At 37.2% G+C, this 23,107-nt stretch overlaps 1 protein-coding gene across 1 annotated transcript; it reads right to left on the minus strand.

The window, feature by feature from the left end:
* Positions 1 to 10,754: 10,754 nt before the first annotated feature.
* On the minus strand, positions 10,755 to 13,353 carry LOC149830472 (transcription factor MYB35-like). The gene is made up of 3 exons (XM_090015827.1): positions 13,221 to 13,353; positions 12,730 to 12,859; positions 10,755 to 11,686 (listed from the first exon to the last, which is right to left on the minus strand). The coding sequence occupies exons 1-3, from the start codon at positions 13,351 to 13,353 to the stop codon at positions 10,822 to 10,824; spliced, it is 1,128 nt and encodes a 375-aa protein (XP_089871953.1). The 3' UTR covers positions 10,755 to 10,821.
* Positions 13,354 to 23,107: the final 9,754 nt, after the last annotated feature.

Raw genomic sequence — 23,107 nt, forward strand, 5'->3', positions numbered from 1 at the left:
TAAATTCTATCGCAAAACATTGACTGATTTAAATTGGCGATGGATATTAGCAACGGATAATATCAGTCACTAATCCATCGTAAATTAAAAAAAAAAGTATTTTTTTTTGAAATATGAATATCAAGAAAAATTTCTCGTTATACAATTTATATAACCTGTGTATAAAAAACAAAGTACACATAAAAAATACATATACAAAGCAGGTGAAACAAATTTAACACAAGTTATAAGTTACAGTACAATCATTGCCAAGTTCTAATTAGTTACAAGTACGTGAAACAAATTAAATAGATGAATCTAATCCTCATCAAGATTCAAGGCATCATCATCTTCATTGTCTCGATCTGCCCCTCCATCCATGCCTCCATCAGCTCCTCTACGCTGATAATTTCCAGCATCCTATAAGAGAACCAGAATGTTAGTATTGATAAACACAATATAATGAAATAAATTATATGCAATGCACCTATTCTGATGCAATCAAAATAAATGGCTGAATGACACATAGACTAGCAATAAAGTGAAGGACAATAACATAATTTAGATATGTGTTCTAAGACTGATAAAAAAATTCATAGTGATTCAATCATGCAGATATGTGTTCTAAGGTTGTCAAAAAATGTCACAGTGATTCACGCATGCATATAATATTTATAAGGCTGTCAAATAAATGTATTATGTATCACAATCATGCATATATGTTTTATAAGGCAGTCAAAAAACTTTTATAGTGATGAAATCATGCTTATATGTGTTCTAAAGTTGTAAAAATACTTTCATAGTGATTTAATCATGCATATATGTGTTTTAAGGCAGTAAATTTTTTTTATAGTGATTCAATCATGCATATATGTGTTCTAAGGCAGTAAAACAATTTCATAGTGATGAAATCATGCTTATATGTGTTCTAAGTTTGTTAAAAAACTTTCATAGTGATTCAATCTTACATATATATGTTATAAGGCAGTCAAAAAACTTTCATATATGCTAATATCATGCTCATATGTGTTCTAACGTTGTCAAAAAACTTTCATAGTGATTCAATCATGCTCATATATGTTCTAAGGCTGTCAAAAAACTTTCATAGTTATTCAATCATGTATATATGTGTTTTAAGGTTGTCAAAAAACTTTTATATTAATTCAATCATGCATATATGTGTTATAAGGCAGTCAAAAAACTTTCATATATGCTAATATCATGCTCATATGTGTTCTAAAGTTGTCAGAGTGATGAACGAATTCTTGTATGTGTTCTAAGGTTGTCAAAAAGCTTTCATAGTGATTCAAGCATGCATATATGTGTTATAAGGCAGTCAAAATTTTTTATAGTGATGAAATCATGCTTATATGTGTTCAATCATGCATATACTAGCTTGGAATCTAACGACATGAAACAAATTACATGAATCTTTATACCTGACGGGCACCGAAGCGCATGTTGAATTCAAATGAAGTTCTCCTGTCCTGAAAAAAGTTGCACAACTCATTATGGACAAGGTTGAAAATGACTTCATGTAAAAAGTCACACATTTTATCCTCAAGACACTGACAGACACCATCTCAAGACATAGCAGGGTCAATCAGACGGTGGAAGTTGATGATGGTGGGAGAACTCTGAGAGTCCTGACTGCAGGAGGCAACGGCTGGTGTGGTGTTCATGTTACTCTCAAACCCGAACACATGACCCTTTTTGGGTTCACCGGTTGCAGTAACCCATGCTGCAAGATCAAAAGACAGATGCTGAGTGGAGTCATCGCCATATCGCTCTACCATCTGTTGTTCGTATGACTCCTATAAAGTAATGATTACAATATGAATTAATAATTAAGAATTACAATGTTTATGATAATGTAATTCATAGTAACTTGTATATTACAATGTTTATTAATACAATAAATACATACTGATGTCGCTCTTGCCTTCTCTGATACAAACACTCCCATGCTCTTATGTTTATGTGTTTCAACAAACACATCCTTGTAAGGAACAATGTCTCCTTTTTCTGCTTATTGCAAGGTTAAATGCTAAAACAATTAATTAAAAGATATGCAAAAAATACTTATAAATTTGACAATATATATTGATAAGTTACCATTTTTTTCTAGTGGCTCCCAAAAGTCCTAGATCCACCTGTGTGTAGATGGGCATCAGACATTTTTGCTCGGTTTTGTGCAGCCTTTGCTGAGCAGTTTCAAAATTCATTGCTCTCTCATTTGTCACACATTTCCTCTCAATAATCTCTCTTGATAGTAGAAGGGTCATGACCCTTACACTGCAGTGGATCATCTATCCCACCAACTGCTTTTATTGCTGCAGTATTCATATTATACAGCATGTCAGTAAATCGATTGACATCTACCTTCTGCCACACTACCCTCGCGTCCTTCTCCTCGTTCGCAGTCGCGAAGCGATGTGAAGCCTACAAATACTTTCAGAAAGTTAACACACATGACTATAACGAAAAATTAAATATGAAACACAATAGTTATGATAAACGATTGCATACCATGAATGATGACAATAATCTGTCCAACACCTCCTTTGGGTACTCTTTCTATTGAGCGACCGATCCTAAAAGATGCTGCAGTAGTGACTTCCTAATTTCTCGTACTACTTCTTGTGGCTCGAACCTCGCGTTGCATATGAATTGATACACATTAACAATCGACTGTCAATATACACTATTTATAAGATAAGTATTGGACAAGTGACAATAAAATACTTACGACCGGCTATCGCTATACACTATTTGAATGAGTCATCATGTATTAGACTGAGAAGACCTTGCATCCGACATTGTCTCGTGACGTTTATGAATAGATGGTGTAGGTGGGTCATGTGCAGGCGAAATATCACCTATAGAAAATTGAGTTAGAAATTCACACAATGCACATTTAAACTAATCAAGTATACAATTAGTTAAATGATATACCTATCAAAGCAGCCCGTGAAGATGAAGGTTGAGACTGGCTACCACTGGGTGCTCGACTACTGTGACCTCCACGAACCATATTCTAACAAATAAAAATTTTATTTAGATCAGTTACACAACTCTATATCTTCATGGATACATAATCAAATCGAAAATAACTTCATACAATACATTCAAACATTACAATACATTCAAATCATTGCAATATATTCAAATTATTCAAATTATTCATATCAAATCATTGCAAATCATTTAAATCATTCACATCAAACATTGCAATACATTCAAATCATTCACATTAAACATTGCAATACATTCAAATCAGTTACATCAAACATTGCAATACATTCAAATCATTCAAATCATTCACATCAAACATAAGGTATGCATTACAAAATGTATTTCACTGGCTCGAGTATGCTTCCTCATCACTTGTTTGACTTTCATATCTTTCTTCTTCCTCCTCCTCCTTTCGTCCTCTTCTTCTTCATTGGGCGCTCATCCACTTAGTATATCATTTGGATCACATTCTTTCATACGTGTGCCATAAGACAATAGAGACGTGACATGCAGACCATGTGTGACATCGTGACCATAAGAGAAGTCATACATATCATCTGATTGATAGTAATCACCCTCTTCAACAATCTTGTCTTTCTGTAACTGATCATATTCGGAGTATAGTTTAGACTTCACCTTACAAACCGCCCACCATTCATTTCTATCTGACTTTTTTGTATTCAGATATGAAGTATATTAAACTTGTTGAGCTTGCAATACTAATATGAATGATTCATATGTTTCAAAACCTTGATTTATGATTCACCTCTACAATGCCTGGGGCTTTGTCGACTCTTGTTGTTGTGGGATCAAACCAATGACACTTGAATAAAGTTACCATGTTATTTATGCTTAAGTAAGTCAACTCCATTATTTCTTCTATAACACCGTAGTAGTCAAGTTCACTTTTACTGTAACTGCTATCCTTGATACACACGCCACTATTCATCGTTGACTTGTTTACACCGTAGTCTTATGTATAAAATCAATAACCATTTACGATATATCAGTTGTAATATTGTACAACTTTGGTCAGACCATTTTGTAAATCACATATTTCTTGGCCATTAACATCACCATGACAGACCTACAAGATAAACAATGACCGTAAACACGACTAATTAAGTAACATATTGTTGTTTACATGAAAAGAATGCATGTCATCGTCTTTACCAACTCTTTCAACCATGCCACAAACTTATTTTCACGTTCTTTTTGTAATTTTGAATAAATGAGATGAGGAAGTTCTCTTCGCAACTCCAGATCAAATCGTCTGCACTTAACAAATAATTATATTATCAAACCATATACGTAGAGAACTTAGTGTACCATATTATGTACACTTACTCGATATAGGGGTCGATCTTTGAGCAATTAAAAAAGATATAGATTTATGTTGCATTTTGCTCTCGATATTCCAAGAGTCTTGACCGGCAACTGCCAAAAGTATTCCCAAGTGTTTTAAATATCGATAGTTTGTCAGCCATTATAACTTGTTCTCCATCATCATTACGAGGTGGGCAAGTGTAACGTGTTAAAATGTGAAGCTCAAAGTACATAGATGAGAAATTTGAAATCTCTTCTAAAGTGTATGCCTCACAAATTGAACCCTCCACTCTTGCTTTATTCTGAACATTTTTTTTAGGTCAAACATGAAGTTGTCAACAATATACATCTCGTAATACAATAAATTTCCAATAGTATTAGAGAGAAAAATATTAAAAAAAAAATTACCTTTCAAATGGGTACATCCACCGATATTGCACAGGACCACCAACCCTAAGTTCATATGGCAAGTGTATGATCACATGTTCCATAACGTCAAAAAATGCTGGAGAAAATATCTTCTCTAGCTGACAAATAGTAGTGACGACAAAACCCTTTAGATTCTTTACCTCAGTTACTATAACTTCCGATGCACACAATGTTCTAAAAAATTGACTCAACTCGGATAATATCCTCATATAGGTTTGTCTAATATATCATGGAATTTTAGGAGAATCAACCGTTGCATAATAACATGACAATCATGGCTCTGCAACCCATGTAATTGTCCCTCGTCTATCTTCATAGCCCGAGCAATGTTAGAGACATATCCATCTGGAAATCTCAATTGTCTCAACCACTGACATACCTACTTTACTTGATCTGGTCCAAGCACGTACCTTGCCTTTGGTTTCAGTACTTTGCCATTATACTCTTTGAGTTCCAATTCTGGTCTTTTACATATTACTTTTAAATCCATACAGGTCTTCAGATTATCTTTCATTTTTTCTTTGACATTCATTACCGTATTGAACATATTATCAAACACATTTTTCTCCACATGCATCACATCCAAATTATGTCGTATCAATAAGGTCGACCAATATGGTAGTTCCCAAAATATAGATTTCTTTGTCCAATTGTGATCCTTCCCAAATCCAAAGAAGGACCTCGCACTACGGGCATCTGTCAGTCCATATGAAAAGTGTCACAATTGTTTTAAAATCTCTATGCCAGACAACTGTGTAGGTGAACCTTTTATTTTAGTTGTGTCTGCTTTGAACACATTCTTTTATCGTCGAAAAAGATGGTCGCTGGGTAGAAATCAATGGTGACAATCAAACCAACACAGCTTCCTTCCATGCGTCAATCTAAAAGATTTTATATCCTCCATGTAGTACGAACATGCCAACCTCCCATGTGTGCTCCAACCAGATAACATACCACATGTAGGGAAGTCACTAATTGTCCATAGAACAACAACCTTCATATTGAAGTTTTGTTTTTTGTGGGCATCGTACGTGAGAACACCGTCATCTCACAGTATTTTCAGTTCATCAATCAATGACCTTAAATATACATCAAGATTTTGGCTCAAAGACGTCAGGCGAGGGATCAATAGAGACAAGAAAAGATTTTGACGCTTCATACACAAGCTTGGAGGAAGATTGTATGTGGTGACAAATACTGGCCAACACGAGTATGGGGTTGATCTACCCCCAAATGGATTAAATCCATCTGTACATAAACGGAGCCTAACATTTCTCACTTTCATTGTGAAGGTCTGATGAGTATGATCAAATTGCTTCCAAGCTTTCGCGTCAACAAGATGCGTGATCTTATCTTCATCATGTCAAACTTTATTTGCATGTCATTTCATGTGTGTAGCGGTCCTCGAAGACATATACAATCGTTGCAATCTAAAGATGAGAGAGAAGTAGCAGAGTGACATGTATGCCACTTCTTTTGACCTCGTGCTACCATTGCCTCTTGTCTTTGGCTTGAACCGATGATGCTCACATGACGAACATGATCTACTATTTTCTTGATCTTTGAAATACAACATGTAGTGATTTGGACAAACATCTATCTTTTGATACCCCATACCTAAAGCGTTGACTATAACCTTCACACGATAGAAAATTTGTAGCAATTTATCTTCTTTGGGCAACATACTCTTCACAATAGAGCACATGCAGTCAAAATATGATTGATTCAAATTATACTCGGACTTCAAATTCATTAGTTGAAGAACTGCAGACAAGATAGTGTGACTCTCGCAACCATTCTAAAGTGGCTCATCAACATCTTTAAGTAAATCATAAAATCTACTAGCTGCATCGTTTGCTGCTTCTTCCTCTACCCAAGTTGGTACATCACTAGGACCCATAACAGAATCCAGTTCTGGTCCTGCAACATCAAATATCAAATCCACATATGGATTATCGTGCATCACATCCACCCGTTCATTAAAATTATTCTAAAATTCTTCACCATGAAGCGTCCAATTCTGATAATCACTCACAAAACCCTTCCTGTATAGGTGATGTCTAACGCCATAAGGTTCTGCAAATTAATTGGTCTTACACATCGTGCAGGGGCACTTGATACGACCTGTGAGATCCACTGTACTGACACTTGCCATTGCAAATTCAATAAAACTGTCAACACCATTCATATATTCAAACGATATCTCATTGTCAACTATCCTACGGTATATCCATTTATAGTTTACAGTCATTTTGTCCTATGATGTTACGGATATTATCCTAACAAGTTAAAAGAGAATCATAAGAATGTTATGATGAAAAAAATATCAAATTTATCATGCATTCGTGGTAGATGTAATGATTTGATCTCTCTCTCTCTCTCACACACACGCATATATATATATATATGATGTCATTCAATCACAAAAACAATGATGTATGCATTGATAACTTAATATTTTCATGTGTAAAACCATTCATTTGAAGCATTGATAACTTATCATTCATTTTCATGTGCAAACTCATTCATAACATAATACATTCATTTGAAACATGTTTTCGTGATATAATTTCACATGAAAAGCGTAATCAAATTGAAAATAACTGCATGCAAGTATGGATACAGTTACATCAAACATTGTAATACATTCAAATCAATTATATCAAAATAATGTCAAACATATACCTGCAACAAACACACTCTAATATCTCACTAACTACTACCATGACTAACATGAAATTCGAACTCCAAAAATAAGAGTACTTTTATTTTCATACATTAAATTCATGCTCAGCATGATCTCCAAACTCCATCAAAGCAGTCTTAGATATCCACAACTAAGTGTGTCTGTGAACAGAAAATTGTTGCATCTAAGAAATTAAATAACCTGTGATGCTCTTGCATCACTTACTCACCACGGATATTTGCCCGATTTGCATGCTATTGCCTTTGTATTTTTTTTTATTTCTTTTTGTATTTTATTTTTAGCCGCATGTGATGCTAAACATTAAGCATTGCACAATTAGCTCAGCTACGCACCTGCAAAGCATAGTTATATACGACCAAGAAAAAGGGGGGGGGGGGGGGGGGGGAAGGCAGGGGCCGATGGCCCCTGCCGGATCAAGACGAAAAAAAGGGGTGGAAGGTGCAAAGGTCAAAGGCCCCTGCGGCTCTTGAAAAGGAAGAGGTAGGGTCCGATGACCCCTGTCGAACCAAGACAAAAAAAAATGGGTGGGGGGCGCAGGTGCCAAAGGCCTCTGCGGCTCTTGAAAAGGAAGAGGCAGGGGCCGATGGCCCTTGCTGAACCAAGACTAAAAAAAAAGAATAAGAAGGAGACAACGCAGGGGGGAGAGAGGGATCACCTGATCAGGGAGAGGGAGCGCATACGACGATGAGAGGGAGCGCGGATGGCGAGGAGAGGGAGCGCAGATGATGATGAGAGGGAGCGCGAATGGCGAGGAGAGAGAGCACAAACGGGGGGCTTCAACGAGGAGAGGGAGCGTAGACGGGGGGCTCTGGCGACTGAGGAGGGTCGAGAGGGAGAGAAACTAAGAGGGAAGGGGGGTGAGGTGACCAGACGGGGTCGGTCACCCGACGAGGAGGCACTGGTGGAGCTGTCGGAAAATGGGCAACGGTGGTCAGACATGAGGATCGGCGGAGAAGGGCGGCGGAGACAGGAGAGTTAGGGTTCGATTTGGGAGAAATCAGAGAGAGGAGAAAGAATATCACGACTTAGACAAAATAACGATGGAAACATTCTGTCTCAAACTCCGTCGTTAAGTAGCGACTTCCTTAGCAACAAAAAACTTATGTCGCTAATCCGTTGCTACGTTGCAACGAAGTTTGCCACAAAACTTTTTCGTCTCTAATCCGTCGCTAAGTAGCGATAGAGTATGAGACAGAATATTTTCGTCACTAAATTCGCAGCAAATTTCAATTTTAGCGATGACTACTTTTCTCTCGCTAAGCCGTCACAACTTTGCGATGAAAATAATCTGTCGCCAATTTTCATCGCTAATTAACATTTTTCTTATAGTGCGTGTAGACAAAGCTGCAATCTGTGGAGATTGAAAGTTAAATATTTTCTTCACAAGTTGGCCCATCGATGATGCTGCGAGAAGTCTTTGCCAAGATCCTCGGGGAGTGGTACGAACATGTGAGGGGATGGGTGCATTTGCCATTCCATCCAAGCCATTATTCTGCAGTTGGGTTTGAGTTTCGAAGTTATCTTTTCATATGGAGGTGACACAAGTGAAGCTCCAACAATTAAGAAAAGCACAAAGGATAGACTGAGAAAAAATGAGAGTAAGAAATAGCAGAAAGAGAGCGAAAATATAGAAAATGGATCGAGAAATATAAAAAAGAGAGCGAGAAAAATAGAAAATGAATCGAGAAAAAGAAGAAACTAGGAAGTTCAGAGAGGAGATGCAAACATTCACAAATGTGCACAAACAAAACCTCTCATCTTAGAGATGGGGTGTTGGTGTCCTGGTTTGTGATATCAAAACTATAAGATCTCTCTCTCTCTCTCTCTCTTGAATTCCTTGTTTATTCAAGTTTGTATTTAGTTAAGCATGAAGGCTGAGTAACTTGGCCCACTTGGTTTGATGATTGCAGGAGCTTGAGTTGGAGAAGTTCATCACACATCATGTCTCATTTGCTGAGATCAACAAGGCCTTTGACTTGACTTAATTCTTATTAAACCTTAGCCGCTAAAGCTAAAAAAGAAGGAAAAAAACTGTCGAAAGTAGAAAATACCATGGATGAAAATGACCATGCTTTAAAATTTTAATTGGTGTGAATATCTTTTTGTTCTTATAGAGAAGTCCTTATCTGTTGGCAGCCAACCCGACTCTTCCCAGGATAGAGCTGGGCTGGATCTTATTCAGCTCAGCCCAAAGAATTGACCCATGAATATGGGCTATTTGCTCAGGCGAGGACACATTCGAAAACAATTTTTTTTCACATTTGAGCCTTCTTGATTTACTATTTAGGTAAGGTAGAAAAGATATTCTTTTTAGTTGTATTTTTTTTTTTGAAAACTAATTTTTAGTTTTTTGTTTGCATGTTTATAGCCTATAAATGTCACGCCGTTATAGGCACCGTCGGTGAATTAATTCTCCCTCTATAGCCTATAACAAGTAAGAATCTCCACCGCCTATAACGGCAAGAATAGTATCATATCTCACTGTCAAATATTGCTACACCGCTATTGGTGTTTTCAGTTCCGTCGAGATTCTTTGTTGGTGTTGGTTCACCCTTTAATGATGAGCTATAAATATGGCCGTTGTTACTCAACAAAAGCCATTCCTTCTCGCCAAGAATTCTCACCATTATAGGTCTATAGCGGCAAGAAATAAGGCAATAGCAGCGAAATACATCGCCGCTAGCTATTGACCTGCATCCTTGTAGTGTTGAGACGGGAAAGGTGATGGGACCGGGGACGTGACGACGATGGGGACAACTATTTTGAGACGGGGCAGGGGTGGAGACCTTGTCTCCCGCACCCACCCGCCTCGGTTCACTGCCGTCCCTAACCACTAGCAGTTATACAACCATACCATTTGGGGTTCGAACTTGCAACGTCCAAACACAAGGTGACGTTCACTAACTGCTCCTGCCAGACAAACAGAGCCTGTTACGATAACACTATTTATACACGTTTAAATTTTAATAGCTTTTCTTATTTTGTTATTATTGAACATTCTTTTAAATATTAAAACTATTAACACTTCGGTTTTATTCACTAATATTTTAAAATTGTTTGTCTTCATGTACTTTCTATCAAGATTGCAAATTATCATCTTAAGTACGTATAGTATCCATGTCCATGGCTGTATCCGTGTCACATAAGTTAAATTCTTAAAGAGTCAAAAAATCCCAAGAAAAGTAGAAAAAGAAAAGGAACACCCATATTATGAGTAGAATAACTCTGAGAATCTTATGAGCTGCCAAAACAACTAAAACGGCCTTTTTTATGCCTTCTGCATCATTTACCATTCACTTACGTCCTGCACTTTTCACTTGTAATACTATGTGATATATAGCTACATAGGTCCATCTTACGTCCTGTCAGTAGGGCCCTTTCTCTATTGAATAGCCCTTCATTGGTTGGTCAAGAAGCTCTGAAAATTCCCACATCAGAACACTGCCACCATCTGGAATCCCATCCTGTAATGGACTCCCAAGGAAGCCATTCACTCCTGAGCCATTGGAGCCATAGCTTGAGTTATCTTGAATGGCATCGTGGGGGTACTCCATGCAAGGAAAATCATAGTTCCCCATCAGATCAGATCTTTCACCAATTTCACAATTTGTGAGATCTAGATCATTAGATCCAAACATGCAGTTCAGTTGTTGGTCATCACTGTATTGCTCAATAGATGATGAGAAGTTTTGTAGGCTTGGAGGGGGGAGCTCATCTTGTGCAAGAAGCTCAACCCAGTTGCAAGAAGCATCACCCAAGTGAGGCACATGAGAGTGTTGGTCAAGTGAGGTTGAGGATGTTGCAGTGCAACTTCTAGTAGGTTCATTAACAATTTGGTGGGATCCACAGTTTGGTGTTTGTGCAAAGAGTTTTATTGCTTGCAACTGGTGAAGCAGATTCCAGGAATATTGGTCAGAAATATGGCCATCTTGGGGGGGAAGGCTTTGAGGGTTATGGGTTGATTGAAGGCTTGATATGAATAGATTTCCATGATCTTGGTTCATGGGGCAAGTAGTTGTCTTATTTTGAGAGTTTTGTAGACTGATTGTGGAATCATTTGCTGATTTAGAAAGGCCAATGCTTGCATAGTCTGCTATTATCTGAGAGAAAGGTTTGTGTGTCACATGATCAATTCCCATCTCAGACAGCTTCTTCTTTAGCTTGGTGTTCCAATGGTTCTTTACATCATTGTCTGTTCTACCAGGCAATTGAGCTGCAATTAGAGACCACCTTCCAAAAAAAAAAAAGATTCAGCAACATTAACTGTGTTTCCAATTGGTTTATAAAACTATAAAATATATTATTAGAAAAGCAACCTAGGTTCAACTAGAATGCATTGTAAGGGATTTTTTTGCCTTAACCTACACATGGGGATGTAAAATGGTCGGATCTGGTTCGGATGTAGGCTTTAGTGAATCCGCCTTATCCGAATCATGCCCGATCAGATTCGTAGATAGACTCGGATTGGTAAGGAACAGACAGTGCCAAATCCGGATCCAACTAGCTAACTGAATAAACTTATGCACATAATCAGATTCAAATATTCATCTGATTCAGGTTTGTTTTGCACCCAAATGAAAATTCTGTTGTATGTAATCAGATGCAATTTTCTCTACCTAATCTGAATAAACAGATTTGAATTTGGTTCGATATCCAACCCAAATCACCCTTAACTACACACACACATGGAGATAGAGAGAGAGTGTGTATATATTTATAGAGAGACACTAGAATATGGTGACTGGAAATATGAGAACTAATGTGTGAACATCGATTTTCAAGGAATTTTTGTTCCTTTCTCTTGAATCTAATGGTAGGGATGTGATCTACATGCTTGGTTTTATAAGAACCCACTTTTGAATCATCCGATTTTGATGCATAAACAAGATTTTTTTAAGTCTTTAAAATCAATAGCGCATAATCTTCGTAAATATTCAAGCATTCAAAAATTATCGAAAATACACGATCCAATGGTTGATTCCTAGCAAATTCACCATGCCAAGCACATCCACATGGTTGGATTTGCAAAAAAAGTGTTGGAAATGCCCATATTTCTAGTTCTCATATTTGAGTTCTCGTGTTCTAGTGATTATATATATATATATATATATATATATATATATATATATATATATATATATATAGAGAGAGAGAGAGAGAGAGAGAGAGAGAGAGAGAGAGAATACTTCCATCTTTCTAACATCTTCACTTATCCATAGCAGTAGCATAACAACCTTTTGATCTTTGATCTTACGAATAACACATTAACTAACCTGCTTCCTATAGTTTCATGCAACTTAACGATGAGCTCCTCCTCTTCAGATGTAAACTTTTCATGTTTAAGGTCAGGCCTTAGATAGTTTGTCCACCTTAGCCTGCAGCTCTTTGCACATCTTTTCAATCCTATCATACACAAGCACACACAATACTTCAAAAACATTTAGCAAAAAAGAATAAGATCCCAACTTGAATAAAAGCATATATAGTGCTCCTATTCATTATTCTTGAAGGGTGTGTCCCTAGCTGCTTCCAGAGGTGGGCCACATAAGGCAGGGTGGTTGTGGGGCCCCACCCAGGGTTTTCCTCGCTTTGGCGAGAGTTCCTCGTCATAAAAAAAAGAAAAAACATAAGGATTCTTTAAGCATTAAGCAATCAATTAATGGTACCCTCAAAATTACTGACTCCAACTAAAAGGTTTGCATAGGGGATCCAAAGAAAAATAAAAAAGTAGATACGCCTGATGTCAAGAGATCACTCCATCAACCTGCTCTTTTTGGAACAGAAGTCCAATTGCCAGTTCCATGCCTAGCGACATAGGCAAGTATTTTTGCATCCTCTTCTGCAGTCCAAAGGCCTCTCTTCACATTTGATTTGTCACAGCAAGGAGGCCTTCCCATTTCTTTGAACAATGCCTCAACTTTTCTGCTATTGCTCCCTGTTTCGAAAGGCCGAAATGCCGGTAGCCGAAAGAAAAATCCATTAATAAAAAAGAAAAAAACACAATGTTGGAACTATAATTCAATGTAAAAAAAAGTGTCTGTGAAAGGAAAACCATGAGAATCAGAATGGAGAATAGGTGCTTACCTTGTGGGGGAGGAAAAAGCTTTTGGGTTTTGGATGTGAAAAAGTATGAGAGAGTGAGGGGGTGTTTTAAATTAAATGTTAAATAAAAGTGAGGAGGCAGGGAAAGTGTGGAATTCACTTCCAATTAACTAAAATTGCATGATTGGTGTCATCAACCCACAAACGGTTTGTGATGAAATATGAAATGAGTAGCGTGGAGTGCTTTGCACATCCCACACCACAAATGCTTGCTTCCATCACATTGTCAGGTTCAAGTCGGGTGAATTTTTTGGTTAAGTGTAGAACCTGTTGTCAGTTATTATATTTGAGAGAGAGAGAGAGAGAGAGAGAGAGAGAGAGAGAGAGATTTTCTCCAGTGATAACATGCTGATGTAAACCAGTTTACAAGAGTACAACCAATAATATTGTGGAGAAATTTTCTCTCAAAAAAATGTGGAGAAATAACCAGATAGTGAATGAGGTCATATGGCATATATATATGATTAACCCTATTATATGTCAATCCGCAGAGTTGACACAGAAGCCCAAATTGTGTGCCGTGTGTCCTCCTTCAGTACAGCTTTTAAATTATATCACAGCGACACGCCATTTTGGTAGTGTGTCCTTGGTGACACCACCACAATGACAAATATCGTTAGATTTATTAAAATATGTAATATCATGAGAAATTGCCTGAAAGTTTAAAACGGCAATTTAATGTGATATTTTCAAAATATTGCAAGATTTATTAAAAACATAAATACCGTAATTTAAACAAGATATTTCTATTTATCATGAAAACCTGTGTATTTTTATTAATATTTTCTTATAAAAATTATTGTTTATATTTTTTAATTAATTTTTTATCGCCTATATTTTTTTTTAAAAATGCAAAATTTATGAAAAATTTTCAAATTCTCGCAAGTTTTTTAAAATTGATATTTTACCATTTTTAACTTTTGTCACTATGGACACCACCGAACACACCATAACACCCTCACAGGGACATTGGCACGTACGGTTATTATATATTTTATATTCTAAACAAATTTTTTTAATTTTATGTCATATTTCAAGAAAAATGTGTTCTTAAATATTAAAAAAGAAGTTTTTTATTGACTATTTTTTTTTTTAAATATGTGTTCTCATGAACTATTGTTTAAAAAAAATGAACTTTAATGGCAAACTTTTGTTCTTTTTTTTTGTTGACCAAGACCCCTCACCGAAAACTGGGTCACTTAATGGGCAAGGTAAACCTTCGGTGTGGTCACTGACACCCAAGCCCCTAAGGAACCCACCAGTTAAAGGCATCCTGACACCCGGTGGGAGTCAACTTGGGATGAAGGGGTCAGCACAATTTTTGTTTTTTGATTTATAATCCAAAGAACATCATCCGGGCCGGGTATGATCATCATCCGGGCCGGGTAAAACTCCGAGGCTAGGATTTCTGCCATCGGAGCCTATGTTGTGCATTCGGCTTGCGCAGATGGGTGACACCCATGGGAATCAAAGCTTGACTGTTGAGTCATGACTGTGAGTCAACTAGACTAGGTCAAGTTAACTTCTCACACTTGGATAAAACCTAGTGAACTAATGGGTCAACATATATACTAATGGATGGGTCAACACAATGACTTGGATGGGTCATTCCTGATCACTCATTCAAGCCACAACTGACTTTGGCTGAATCAACTTGTGACTGATTCAAGTTTTAGGATAAACTTGGACAACCAACTCCAGTAACTTTGCCAGGTCAACCTATGACTCGTCTAAGTTACAACTATAATATACTTCATTTTGTTACACTAATTTTTGTAAAAAAAAAAAGGTCTTTGTTTGTTTATTCAAGTATTGGTGAGAGATGATTATATAAAATAAAAATTACAAATTTAAAAATATTTATATTTTAATTTTAATAAATATGAAAAATCTACACTTTGACCAACGGAGCGATCAATTGAAACTGATCTCACGAAAGGGCCTTAGTGAACACATCTGAAAGTTGTAATTTTGTGAAAACATATTAATGCATATGGTTCCTGATTGCACTTTTTCACGAACAAGATGACAATCGAGCTCGATATGCTTAGTCTGCTCATGAAATACTGGATTTGCTACAATGCGAATGACAGATTGGTTATCACAACATAATATCAGAGGATCTTCATGAATAACTCTAAAATCTACTAGAAGTGCCTTTATTCAAATTAATACACACATTGCAGCCGTCATGGACCCATACTCTACTTCGGCAGATGATCGTGAAATCGTGGTTTGTTTCTTGCTTTTCCACGAGAGAGGACTAGTGTCCAACATGGTAAAATATCTTGTTATAGACCTTTGAGTCATTGGACAACTAGCCCAATCTGCATCACAGTAAGATGATAACTTGAGCTCGCTTTGGACATGTAACAAAATTCCATGACCAGGAAAGGATCTTAGATATCTCAAAACCCAGATAGCCGCATTATAATGTGGCACTTTGAGATCATGCATGATTTGGCTTAGAATATGAACTGAGTATACGATATTCGATTGAGTCACTGTCACATATACTAGACGTCCTACTAATCTCCTATAACATGTTTGATCTTAAAGAATCTCCCCATCTTGTGTATTCAATTTAAGTTTCTGATCCATTGGAAAATCCACCGGTTTTGCACCCATAAGTCCTGCATCGGACAATATATCCAACACGTATTTCTTATGGCTCAAAAAAATTCTTGATGGTGCTCTAGCCACCTCAATTCCCAAAAAGTATTTTAATCAGCTCAAATCTTTAAGGTAAAAATGTGAGTTTAAAAAATGTTTGATCCAAGCTATGACATAGTTATCATTCCCTACCACAATAATGTTATCGACATAAATTAAGATGACTAAAATTTTTATCCAATCCTTTTGGTGAAAAAAGTACAATATGATGATGATTGTATAAACCCAGCTTCCTTGAACACAGATATGAGTTTGTTAAACCAATTTTTGGATGTCTATTTTAATCTATAAATTGATTTATTTAATTTACAGACATAATGAGATACCCCTGATGTTGGTATCCCGATGACAAATCCATATAAACTTCTTCGTGAAGGTTCCTATGCAAGAATTCATTGTTTACGTCAAATTGATAAATCATACAATTGTTAATGGCCACAAGAGCGAGTAAACAATGCATGGTGGTGAGTTTGGTCACTGGTGCAAATGTCTCATGATAATCAAATCCTTCCACTTGGGTATAGCCTTTGGTGACTAAACATAACTTATAGCACTTGATGGATCCATCAGATTTATGCTTGACCTTATAAAACCATTTGCATCCAATGGGTCTTTTTTCCAGTGGTTGAGAGACTATGGTCCAAGTATTATTCACTTCTAACACTTGGATCTCCTTAACCATAGCTTTTTGCCAATATGGATGCTTAGTGGCTTCACTATAATTGCTCGATTCAATATCATTAAAAACAATTGAAAGAAAAGCCTTGTGGGAAGAAGAAAATTTAGAAAGAGCAATGAAGTTTTTGATGAGATATAATTGACTCGAAGAGGCATGATCAGGAGAGAATGATGAAGCTTACTTGGGTATCATAGCCGAAGAGCAAATGTAATCAAGCAGGTATGAAGGACGGGTATGGGTTTTCGTGGAGCATCGAGTAATGGCTATTGGTTTATTTTCTGGATTTGGATCCATATCTGGTTCTAGAGGGCTAGTGTTTGGTTCATAGTATGAATCTGGGGATTATGGGCTGTCAATGTCTTCTGTGATCGACAAGTCTGGATCTAAATCTAAGGTGTTCATGGTGAATGTATCCTCAATAGGATTGGGTATGATGGGTGACATATTGGAAATCTCATGCCGAGGTTTTATGAAGAAATTCATTTTCATAAAATAAAACATCTCGACTCAAATTTTTTTTATGAGTTTTCAAATCATAAAGATGATATCTGCATTGATTGTGGATAGCCGATAAAAACACACTTTTGAGATCTTGAAGAAAATTTGTCTCGGATTGGGCCTAGATATGGAGCATAACATAAACATCCAAATACTTACACATGATCATATTTGCGTTTGGTTTTGAAAAGAACTTCATGTGAAGATTTATTTTGCAAAATGGATATGAGAATGAGATTTATCAAGTGCGTAGCGGTGAGGATGCACTCTCCCCAAAATTCAATGGGTAGATTAACTTGAAAATGCAAAGCACGTGCAACCTCGAGGAGGTATAGATGATTGTGTTCTACCCATCCATTTTGTTGAGGTGTTATCACGCAAGACCGTTGATGATCAATCATATTTTGATGGATTTTTTTTTACATATTATGAGATAAAAATTTAACACCATTGCCAGTTCTAATACTTTGAACTTGGCTTTTATATTGAGTTTTGACAATGGAGCAAAATTTTATCAGAAAAAAATAAGTTTGTGACTTATATCTCATGAGAAATACCCAAGTGCAGCGACAATAATCATCTATAATAGTAAGAAAGAAATGTGCGCTTGTGTGCGGTTGAGTTTTGTAGGGTCCCCATATGTCACAATGGACAAGAGAAAAAACTTCAACACTCCTATTTAAACTTATTTGAAATGGAAGTCGAGTCTGCTTAGCTTGATGGCATACGCCACACAAACGATTAAAACAATCAGATAATTAACCAAGTTCTTTAGATAAAGAAACAATGCAATCATAGGCAGAGCCGGACCTGTCAAGAGGCCAATGAGACTTGGGCCTCAGGGCCCCTGGGTCAAAAAAAATTTAGGGGCCCATTTTTAATAGGGATTCCATTTTCAATAGGGGCCCCAAAAAAATTAGAGGCGCTGCCCTCGAACTTCTACTATTAATAGGGGGCTCAAAAAAATTCTGAGGCGCTGCCCCTGAACTCCTACTATTAATAAGTAGCCTATTTTTAGGGAGCCCATTTTTAATAGGGGCTCAAAAAATTTTGAAGCCCTGCCCCCGACCTCCTACTATTAATACGGGGCCCATTTTTTTTCCTCCGCCTCAGGCCCCATAAAACACAGGTACGGCCTTGATCATAGGATGGATGGCCGAGTCTCATATGCCAAACTTGGGTGCCTGTTGATTAGGTTACATGAAGTGCACGACTGAGATGAAAAAGATGATCAAAATGGTAGAGTTTGTCACGAAGCTTACCCGCTCCAATCATCCACTTCGTTTAATGGTCCTGGAAAACACAAAATATGAGAAAGAACAAAGCAACACAATCCAAAGATTCAGTTAGCTTTCCTATTGATAAGTGATTGTAATGAAAGTGGGAAATGTGAAGCACATTGTTGAGGATCAAATAAGGTGATAATTGGGTTTTTCCAAAATGGGATACCCACATAGTATGACCATTTGGTATCTTAACGAGTTTTTCTTTAGAAACCAGTTGAATATCAAACAAAGAACTCAAATGAGGAGTCAACTTAATCCAAGGAAACCAGTCCGACACCCCTATATCTATAATTCAAGGAAGAATTAATGAAGAAGAAAAATGAGAATATAATGTATTACCTGCAAGATTAGAAGAAGACAACTTAGAGTCCGGATTAAGCCATTCAGCTATTTGCTTAAGTTGATCCTCACTTAGTTGGGACAAGGTTGACGTCCCACTTATTTGAGTTGACTGCTGTTGGTTTATGGCTACATTGGCTGATTTGCTTATGTCTCTAATATCACTAACATTGTTTACTCTGCTGCTCACTTTTTCGGTGCTACTTTGACTCTTAGGATGGCCCAACTAAGCTATATCAATGAGCTTTAACATGCCCAAGAATACTACAATGGTTGGGGGCATCCTGGACCTCTGCCCATGCCTCGATTATCATTGAGGTGACTTGCGCGTTGTATCAAGAGACACTGAGTTTCTTCTAGACTCACCAAAGAGTAAACTCGGCTTATATTTGACAATGGTTCCATGGCCAATATATTGCTTTGAATCCCAAAAAGCGATTCATTACGGCTCATAAGAAACTTAAATACCGTTTTCCTTCTATTGGCATTCATTATATTTTTTTAATACACTGCATGTACAAGTTGGAATTGTGGAATATAAACCCAATTCCTCCCAATATGATTTTAAGGTATTGAAATATATGGCCAAGGGAGACTGATCTTGGCACGTATCACATATCAATTTCTTTAGTTGGTAGGTGTGGGTGGAGTTACCTTGAAAAAACCTTTATGCTAAGTCCTTATATGCTTCACTTGCAAGATCCTCATAAATTATGATATTCACAATATCCTTCGAGACGACGTTGAGGATTCAAGAAAGTACCATATCAATGCATCAATGTCATAGCTGATAGTCACTCGAGGTGGCTTTTGATTATGGCAGCGAGCCATCCATGAAGGTCATCGTATTCTTTGTATTTAGCGTCATTCTCATTGTCTGTTTTCAAGTAGAATAATTATCGCCCGTGAGTAATAAAACAATAACAATGCTAGGATTATCAGAATGATGGAGATGATATGGTGATGAAGGAGATGAATTTCCTTCACTGTTGGGATTCTTGGAGATGTTAACAGTTTTTGACGCCATGATTGATCAGGAGTGATCTGATATGATAATAGGTAGATTAATAAAGAAGACGACTATTGATGGGTCGGTGGATAGTGATCCACAATGAAGTTCATGCTTGCAACAACATCTATGAAGAACTAGATGCTTAGAGGCATCAAAGATGAGCAAACTGCAGGGTGGTGCTATCAACAAACATGAACCGAGAACTTTTGTTCTCTACGATGATGTCGATAGGAGATGAGAGTCCCATGAGAACGATTAGTTATCTATGGTGATAAGAAAAAAAAAACGACCATCTAAAAAGAGCAGCAACACCAATTGATCCCCTTGAGACTCACAACCACAATAGGGAAATGTGCACACCAGCAATAAGAACCAAGATCAGATCTTTGGCTCTGATACCATATAGGAAGAGATATTACAATAAAATTTGATATCTTACATTGAATTGTATGAATGATACATATACTCGACATCCCTTGATTATAAGGATAGAAAAAAAAATGGAAAGAGAAAACCATTACAAATTTTGTTATAGGTAACTAATATATAATAAAGAAAATGTTGGACACTTCTAAATGACCACCATGAGATCAAGCATGATCGGATCATGCGTGATCTCATGCATGTGTGTCATCCTTATCTCCTCATTTGTGTGTCACATCCTTATCTCTTTGACAGATTCTCACTATTTTGAACATGTTGAATCCATCTGTGAGGTTGGATGGGATCAAAAGAACCCATGTATGGGAGATCCAAAGGCGTTTGTAGGTGATAGTGACATTACTAATACATTACTCTTTAGTAGGTAAAGTTAGTTGAATCTTAGATGAAACATATTAATCATTAAAACTAGTTGAGTAAATGCCATACTTTTTTTTCTTTTCTCGTGTCCTTCATTATGTCTTCAAACTACTCACCTCCTTGAAATACAAGTCTCTGCATGGTAACGTAAAAATATTGCATTACAACCATGCAACCGAGAGAACCAATTTTAAAGGTGAAAGACAAGAGCCCACTATACATAATTTAAATTAATTATTTTCAAATTCAACTAATTAAAGGAGCAAAAGAAAAAAAAAGAACAAGGGTAAAGACTTAGACCTATTTAGATGACAAGAGCCAAAACAAAGTTTTTAAACACTTTGGTTTCCTTATAAACCTAATTTTTGACAAACCTGATTTGCCAAAAATCAGGTTTTCATTGTGTTTGGTTGACCTAAAACCTTTTTTTTTTATTTACACAAAGAAACCACCCCCAAGATCAGAGATCTAGCTTCATTGGCTATGCCTGGCATACTTATGACCGTTGTTCTGGCATCGTAAAACTCTATGGGTAGGGGTGGCAATCGGGTCGGGTTGGCGGGTCGACCCGACAGGTTGACGGGTCAACATACCTCAACCCGACCCGTTTATTAAATGGGTCGGTTGTGGAAATTAAACATGAACCCGACCTGTTTATTAAACGGGTAACCCGACACGACCCGTGAACCCGTTTAATAAATGGGTTGGGTCGGGTAAACGGGTTGGCGGGCGAGTTGGCAGGTTGACCCGCCCGCCTAACCCGTTTATTAAACAAGTCAGCTGGGTTGGCGGGTTGACATACTCCTAACACGAATTCGACCCATTTAATAAACGGGTTAGGCGTGTCGATCCGTTTATTAAATGGGTTAGTTTAAGCCAAATCTGAACCTGCCTAAGAGGCGGGTTGGCGGGTCGTGTCAGGTTTTGCCACCCCTACCTGTGGGCTTACCTCTTGCCCCCAGAGAGTCGCCACGCTTTGCAAGGGGTGACACCCATGGGATTTGAACCTAAACCACCTGCCTAACAGCCTAGGTCCCATTCCACTACACCAAACCCCTTTGGGACAATGACCCAAAACCTTAAAAACCAAGTTTTAAATATTTAAAATTCAAAAACTTAACAAACAAAAAAAAAATGCCTGGACACCAATTGCAAAATGGTTAGCTATTACTGCTTGTGTCAGGTAGCACCAGTCCAACTATTTTTCGGCAAGTGGTTGATCGAAAAATGGCTAAAAAACTTTAAAAAGAGTGAAAATAAGGAAAAAATAAAATAAAATTGACAGGCCATTTTCTAGCCAGTCACTAAACAAAAAATGGTTGGACTGCTACCTCTCGATGAGGTGGATACCAGTGTAGCTATTTTCCAGTTGGTGCCTGGTCAAAAATGGTTGAAAAGTAAAATAATAAAAAATAAGAGAAGTGAAAAATAAAAAATAAGAGAAGTGAAAAATAAAAAATTAGAGAAATAGAAAACAATTTATGAGACCATTTTTCGGCCAACCATTGACTGAAAAATGGTCGGACTTGTACTGCCTGGCTAGGTGGGTATCAGTCTAGTAGTTGGTCGGGAAATGGCCAAAAAGTGAAAAAAAAATAAAAAAAAATAGAAAAAATAAAAAAAAGGTTGGCCATTTTTCTGGGCAGCCACTAACCAAAAAATGGTTGGACTGCTACCACCTTGCACCAGAAAATGGTCAGACTGCCATCACTTGGTGATGATGTGGGTATCAATTTGGCCATTTTATAGCCAGTGATTAGCCGGGTAGTGAAAAATAGAAAAAAAAAGGTCAATCAGAATTGGTGCCATCCGTTGAGGTGGATCGAGTCTAGCCATTTTATGACTAGTGGCTGGTTGGAAAATGGCCAAATTTTGAAAAAATAAAAATAAAAAAATTGGTTGACCATTTTGCAGCTAGCCATTAATCGAATTGATACCACCTGATGAGGGTGGTACCAGCTAGGCTATTTTTTGACCATTGGCCACATTTTTTAAGACAAAAAATCTAGTTGTTTTTGGCAGATCATCACCAAAAATGGTCACGGTGGTGTCACGTCAGTCAATTGGAACTATCCTAGCCATTTTTTGGTTGAACATCAGCAAAAAATGATGAACGCAGGAAGCTTTTGATGAGGTGGTGTGGGAAGGAATGGTGGAGAGGGTGCCTCCTTGTAAACCCAGTTTATCAATCAAATAGTTCACATACTGGGTTTTATCCCATAAATTGGGTTTAACACCCATGCCAAAATGCCACCTTACTA

Source organism: Nuphar pumila, chromosome 8, assembly GCF_984573655.1.
Source record: "Nuphar pumila chromosome 8, dmNupPumi1.hap1.1, whole genome shotgun sequence".
NCBI classification, from domain to species: domain Eukaryota; kingdom Viridiplantae; phylum Streptophyta; class Magnoliopsida; order Nymphaeales; family Nymphaeaceae; genus Nuphar; species Nuphar pumila.